Source organism: Zea mays, chromosome 8 (assembly GCF_902167145.1).
Source record: "Zea mays cultivar B73 chromosome 8, Zm-B73-REFERENCE-NAM-5.0, whole genome shotgun sequence".
Lineage (NCBI taxonomy): Eukaryota > Viridiplantae > Streptophyta > Magnoliopsida > Poales > Poaceae > Zea > Zea mays.
In genome coordinates this window covers 13951463-13958425 of record NC_050103.1, presented here as the reverse complement: position 1 = coordinate 13958425, position 6963 = coordinate 13951463, and the positions used below count along the sequence as shown (strand labels likewise).

At 54.5% G+C, this 6963-nt stretch overlaps 1 protein-coding gene across 1 annotated transcript; it reads left to right on the top strand.

Annotated features, from left to right (window-relative positions):
• Positions 1-4967: 4967 nt before the first annotated feature.
• On the top strand, positions 4968-5729 carry LOC103634813 (uncharacterized). The gene is made up of 2 exons (XM_020542897.1): positions 4968-5070; positions 5155-5729. Exon 2 carries the CDS (start codon positions 5160-5162, stop codon positions 5727-5729), a length of 570 nt encoding a protein of 189 aa, XP_020398486.1. The 5' UTR covers positions 4968-5070; positions 5155-5159.
• Positions 5730-6963: the final 1234 nt, after the last annotated feature.

Here is a 6963-nt window from a genome sequence, read left to right as displayed (position 1 = left end):
GAATATGAGCAAAGAAATTTTATACCCCCAAATTCAGGGTGTTACACCGGCGCCGTTGACTCGCTCGACAGCCAACGAGGTGCCGCTTCCCGCTTGGCCTTGGTTGCCCCGCCTCCTCCTCCGTCGGCGGGGGAGGGGACGGGACAAGCCCGAATGTCGTCCTTCCACCACGTGGGGAAGGCGTCGCCGATTTCCCCGCCGGCGAGCGGGTTGTCGACCGCCATTGTCGCTGTCGCACGGCGGGGGAAGGAGTATCATGTCGTAGCTGCCGTCGAGGGACATGAACTCAAGATTCCCGAAACGGAGCACCGTCCCGGGTCGGAAAGGTTGCTGGAGACTGCCCATCTGGAGCTTGACGGGAAGCTGTTCGTCAACACGCAGCAGGCCCCTACCTGGCGCGCCAACTATCAGTGTTTCGAAACCCGGGGGGTCCCTGGACCGACTAGTGAATCGTCGCCGTGTGCCCCAGCCCAGATGGGTCGACGCGAGGCAGAACGCGAAGGGGGGAAAGGAGGCAGTCGGAGGGAGGCAGGCGTAAGAGAGTGGATCCTGTGGCCTTCGTGTTAGCCCCGCGCCTGAGTCGGGTGCGCTTGCAGTAGGGGGATACAAGCGTCCACGCGGGAGTGGGAGCGAGCGGCCTTGCGCGAGCGCCGTCCCGTCCTTCTCCGCGCGGGCCAACCCTCTGTAAGAGGGCCCTGGTCCTCCCTTTTATAGGCGTAAGGAGAGGATCCAGGTGTACAATGGGGAGTGTAGCAATGTGCTAACGTGTCTAGCGGTGGGGAGCTAGCGCCCTAAGTACATGCCATCGTGGCAGCCGGAGAGGTTTTGGCACCCGGTTCGTGTGGTGTCGTGGCCGTCGGAGGAGCGCTGGAGCCTGGCGGAAGGACAGCTGTCGGGGCTGTCGAGTCCTTGTTGACGTCCTCTTGCTTCCGTAAGGGGGCCGAGAGCCGCCATCGTCACAGAGCGTGCGGGGCGCCATCATTGCCTATCTGGCGGAGCGAGCCAGATGGGATGCCGGTCTTGTTCCCCGTAGCCTGAGTCAGCTCGGGGTAGGGTAATGATGGCGCCTCCTGTCGACGTGGTCGGTCCGCGCCCTAGGTTGGGCGATGTGGAGGCTCCTCCGAGGTCGAGGTCGAGTCTGTCTTCCGTGGCCGTGGTCGAGTCCGAGCCCCTAGGTCGGGCGAGGCGGAGACCGTCGGCTGAGGCCAGGGCTGAGTCCGAGCCCTGGGGTCGGGCGAAGCGGAGTCCGTCGTCTCCTGGGGCTGAGCCCAAGTCCGAGCCCTGGGGTCGGGCGAGGCGGAGTTCGTCGTCTTCCGGGGTTGAGCCCATGTCCGAGCCCTGGGGTCGGGCGAGGCGGAGTTCGTCGTCTTCCGGGGTTGAGCCCATGTGCGAGCCCTGAGTCGGGCGGAGCGGAGTTCACCGTATTCCGAGGCTGAGCCCGAGTCCGAGCCCTGGGTCGGGCGGAGCGGAGTTCGCCGTCTTCCGGGGCTGAGCCCATGTCCGAGCCCTGGGTCGGGCAGAGCAGAGTTCACCGTCTTCCGGGGCTGAGCCCGAGTCCGAGCCCTGGGTCGGGCGGAGCAGAGTTCGCCGTCTTCCGGGGCTGAGCCCGAGTCCGAGCCCAGGGTCGGGCGGAGCGGAGTTCGCCGTCTTCCGGGGCTGAGCCCGAGTCCGAGCCCTGGGGTCGGGCGAGGCGGAGTTTCCTATGACGCCCGAGGCCAGCCTTGGCTGCTGTCAGCCTCACTCTGTCGGGTGGCTCAGCAGTCGGAGCGGCGCAGGCAGCGCTGTCCTCTTGTCAGACCGGTCAGTAGAGCGGCGAAGTGACTGCGGTCACTTCGGCTCTGTCGACTGGAGGGCGTGCGTCAGGATAAAGGTGTCAGGCCACCTTTGCATTAAATGCCCCTGCGATTTGGTCGGTCGGCGTGGCGATGTGGCCAAGGTTGCTTCTCGATGAAGACTGGGCCTCGGGCGAGCCGATAGTGTGCCCGTTGCTGGAGGGGGGTCCTCGGGCGAGACGTAGGTTCTCTGAGGTCGGCTTCCCTTGCCCGAGGCTAGGCTCGGGCGAGGCACGATCATGTCCCTTGAATGGACCGATCCTTGACTTAATCGCACCCATCAGGCCTTTGCAGCTTTGTGCTGATGGGGGTTACCAGCTGAGATTTAGGGGTCTTGAGGGTACCCCTAATTATGGTCCCCGACACTATGGGAGGATTTTTTTAACATGGGCGGCACCGGCTGGGCGCCCCACGCACGCGGGGCACGGCCAAACCGCCATGCGTGGGGGTCACGCTTCAGTCAGCCAGGAAACCAGGCACGACGGTTGGTATGACCAATGGCAGACTGACAACCTGTGGGCGCTGGGTTCATACAGCGCGCACTAAGGAGATGCCCCAGTCACCGGCCACGCTGTGCCTACACAAGATACAGGTTCTGGCCCCACCTGCAGGCTCGCACCCTCCCCTCAGGTGGGCTCGGGGGGCCACTATCGGCAGTCTGAAACATGGGTAGTTGGGTACCACTTGGAGGTACTACGCTGGCGGTGAGGTCCCTGGGTGAGGGGAAAACCAGTTCGCAGCCGCGCTACATTGACCGCCCCAGGGCCGCCACATGGCCCTGGAAAGGGACGCGTTCCAGGATGCGGGCAGTAGGTTCGGACCTACCACGGGGAAAGCACCAGACCCCTATGCATGACGAACGGACCTCTGAGATGGGTCTCGTGCCCTTCTCAGTGGGGTTCGGACTACTCACCGCCAGACCCCGGGTATCAGGGGTAGAGAATACCCAAACCCTGCTCGAGCAGGGGTCCGGAGGCGACATGTGTCCAGACCCAACTTGGTGCGAACCTGTCCGCACAACGTTCCTATTCCCTAGCAAGGCGAAGACCTAGTACAGCCAAGCGGCCCACAGTGTGTGACGTAGGCTTGCGGGATGGGCCTGACGTAAGGCCACTGGGCCACGCTACCCCTGCATTTATTGTGGAGAAGACGCGCCGCCTGACTACCCCACTAACAGGCGATGTGCCCTTCAGCATTTAATGCGCCCTATCCACTCAACTGGCAGGCGGCGCCCGAGCTATCCTGCAGGTGGTGTGTCTGACCATTCCCGTTGGCCAACAGCACACCTTTGTCAAGACGTGCGCCGCACCCATCATGACTCGCGTGTTACCGAGGGCACTGCAACAAGATATCAATACTGAACGCACCACGGATATTATGGTGTACAAAGATTACATGGGCATGGCAAGCAGTAGTTCCATCCTTCCATTTGTCCCTGGGTCCATGTGTCAGGGCCTAGAACCCTTGTGCATGCCCCCCTTGAACTATAAAAGGGGAGGCATACAACGTGAACACACTCAGACACAAGTCATTCAGGCTTACACTCAACTCAAGCTCTCAAAGCAATACAACACACAGTGGAGAAGGGTATTACGCTCCAGCGGCCTGAACCACTCTAAATCCTTGCATGTTCTTGTGTTCATCCCCCAAATCTCCAACAGACAAAATGCTTAAGCTCCCTCCGCATCTTAGGACTTAGGGCGGGTGCACTCCGCCACCCGGCCGAAGAATTTCCTCTCCGACAGAGTCTAATCGGCATCATTCAATATATAAAAGTTTCTATAGTCCTCGTACGTCACCGTGCTCCTTCCATTCTGCTTCAAAGTAAAAAAATTATGTACAAATAGTGGTTTAAACCTTGTTGGCTCCACGTTCACACAACCTATCCAACAGAAGTACAGAACACACTGATTAGTCGTAGTCGGTATCAATGTGTGTCCACACTAACAAAAAGATAATGTGCATGTTTGGTTTCCTACCAAAGAGCTTAGATAGAAACGTTTAGCAAGTTGTTGGGTCTTCTTCAGCAAGGTACTCCAAAAGCTTCTATACCCTAAATATAGAGGATCAAATGGTCTTCTACGCTCTCCAGCAGCGTCCTCTATACGGTCCTCTAAGTTTAGAGCACGCTGCTAGATTCCCTATACAGAGAGTTTCTCTAAACGATCATCTATCCATTTGAATACTTTAAATAACCGGTTTAGCAAAACTAAAATATATAAAATACATTTAAGAGTATGACAAATACGTATGTACAAAAATAAAAAATAAAAAATGTCTCTAATATAGGTATTTGAGTATAGAGGATGTGATTTAGAGAACGTTGTTGGAGAGGAAAGAGATATAAAGGATGGAATCTTTTAGCGTGTGTTTGGTTAGCGGGTTGGAACGGGTCGAACCCGCATCAACCAATGTTTGGTTCAAAAGGTTCACGGGTTAGGTTGGTTCCGGGTCGAAATATTCCTTTAAGATGCGAGTTCTAGGGATTCCTCAAAAACAAGTGAACCACTTCGACCCACTCCCTCTCCACCCTCCTGTCACCCACGCGGCCACACCATATCTTCACCCGAGCGCAGCCTGCGTAGGGGCATAGGGCGCACCACCGCTACCGGCCTGTTCTCCAGTCATTGGCTCCCCCATCGACCTGCCCTCCGACGCGGGGCTTATTGCTTTTTTAGGTCTCTCTTCGTTGCCGCTCGCCAAAATACCCCGGTATTCGTTGCGCTCGGCTAATTACCCCACTTAAACCCCTTTCCTAGCTAAAATACCCCACTACACTAATTACCTGTTATAATGGACATTTATACCCTTACACCGTTTCTTAACGTCACGTTCTCTGCTGTTACTTGTGCCCGATGACTGTTGCATGCGTCCTTTCGTGTCGCCATCGCAGCTAGGTCTTCATCTTCTCTGTCACGCTGGCGGCAACGCCATCGCAGTTGCCCGCTCCATCCGATCGCTGGGGGTTCTTGCCCCATCCTGGACTCCCGGTGCCCGCCTCATCTGATCGCTATCCGCACCAACTTCATCCTCGTGTCCCTCGCAAGGTAACAGCAGATTCCAATAACATATTTGATTTCTTTTTGTTGCGTGGCCACTAATAGGAATGTGAATTTTGGTTTGCCAGGTTCTTCATCCCGTGCAGCTGGTAGACTTGCCAGGTACTTGGCGTTCTACAACCTGCACTTGAGTAGGACGTGAGATTTAATCTCATTGATAGTTACATAGAGCATCTCAGGTACCTAAAACTATCATCTGTCGCCTGCATATTTAATTTCTATGATCATATAAATATAAACAATGGCTTTTCTTTACTATGAAGCGATCATGGACGATGAAATTGTAAGTACAAGCGTCGACGAGGGAAGTGAATCCAGTGGCAGTGGTACTGGTGATAGAGAAGACATTGGTTTTACTGGTGGAACATTGTTTGATTGGTCCATGCTACAAATTGAGGAGCATGAAATTCATGAGGGAATTGGACGTATTGATGAGGATAAGATATACATCACATTGGGTCTTAGAGATGAGGATGATTCACAGCATGGTGCAACAGCACAATTTGCTTCACAATCAAGTTTTGGTCCGCAGAGTAATGGTGCAGATTTGAATGACTATGATGCTGACGTGCTGGTTGACGATGATATTCTAGAAAGTTTCAATATATTACATGATGTAGATCGTCCAGAGATGCATTTGGGTATTATCTACCCCTCAATGGTAGAATTCAGGCTAGCTGTGAGGCAATATGTTATAAACAAAGAATTTCTTCTTGGAACAATAAAGTCAGACAAAGAAAGATACAGGGTGTATTGTCAAGGGAATGGTGGCCAATGTCCTTGGAGACTAAATGGTTCAAAAAACCATATGGAAGTGTCATGGTACTTTAGTGTTTAATTTTTAATTTACTTTAGTGTTTATTTTTTAATTTACTTGCTAATATTCAATTTGGGTTTGTGATATAGGTCACATTGTTGGTGAATGAGCATTCATGTGCCTCAAGCAGCCGGTTGGATGGGTTGAATGCTACTCAAGGATGGGTAGCATAGAAGGCACTTCCTATACTTAGGATTGAGCCAACTATAGGTGCTAAGGGCCTACAGAAGAGACTTCAAGCAACATATAAGGTACAAATAACTTATGACACTGCATATAAAGGGTTGCAGAAAGCATTGAAAAAAATGTATTGTACATGGGATGATAGTTTTAGGTTGTTGTATCAATGGAAGGCAGAGGTTTTGTTGAGGTCCCCCAATAGTGTCCGATTTTTTTGTTTTTTAGCCCCTTTTGTGACAAAAATTTACATTTAGCCCCTAGAAATTTTATATGCATTTTTGGACCCTTTGCTCGGCGCCATAGGTTATGGCGCCGAGGTAACACTGCTCGGCGCCATAGCCTATGGCGCCGAGCTCTGACGTGGCGACGGGACGTGGAGGCTGACGTGTCCCCTAGCTCGGCGCCATAGATCTTGGCGCCGAGCTAGAGGCTGACGTGTCCCCTAGCTCGGCGCCATAGATCTTGGCGCCGAGCTAGGGGTGAAAGACCCACGCTATGTTCCTCTGCTCATTCCTTTGTCACGCCGTCCCGCATCTTATCACCGCCGCACGCCGAGCCGCCGACCCTCGCCACGCCCGTCCTCCGTTGTCGCGGGCTCCTCCGCCGCCGCCCACCGTCTTGGCCGCCGCCCAACCCCGCGTCGCACGCCGCAGGCTCCTCCGGCGCCGCCACACGCCGCGGGATCCTCCACCGCCGCCCCACGTTGCGGCCCACGTCGCGCCCCACGTCGTCGCCCCATGCCGCCTCCCCACGGCAGACGTCGAGCCCCACGCCACCTCCCCACGCCGCGCCCCATGCTGTCGCGCCAGCGCCCAACTCCGAGCAGTCGCGACGTCCTCACAGCCAGCGCCCAACTCCGAGCAGCCATCCCCACGGCCGACCCTCCTCCCCACGGTAATGGTTTTACTTAGTTTTTAATATTTAGTTAGCTAATTTACTTGGTATAATGTATAGATTGATAGCTATTCACTTGTTAGTATAAATAGTTAGCTAGGTATTTATTTGTTAGTATATATATTTAGTGATTATATAGTTAGTAAATTGGTAGCATATTGTTAGTGCATTGGATGTAGGA

What these genes read in the sequence shown, in the direction of transcription:
- LOC103634813 (XM_020542897.1), top strand. Translation starts at nt 5,160, where the DNA reads ATGGACGATGAAATTGTAAGTACAAGCGTCGACGAGGGAAGTGAATCC.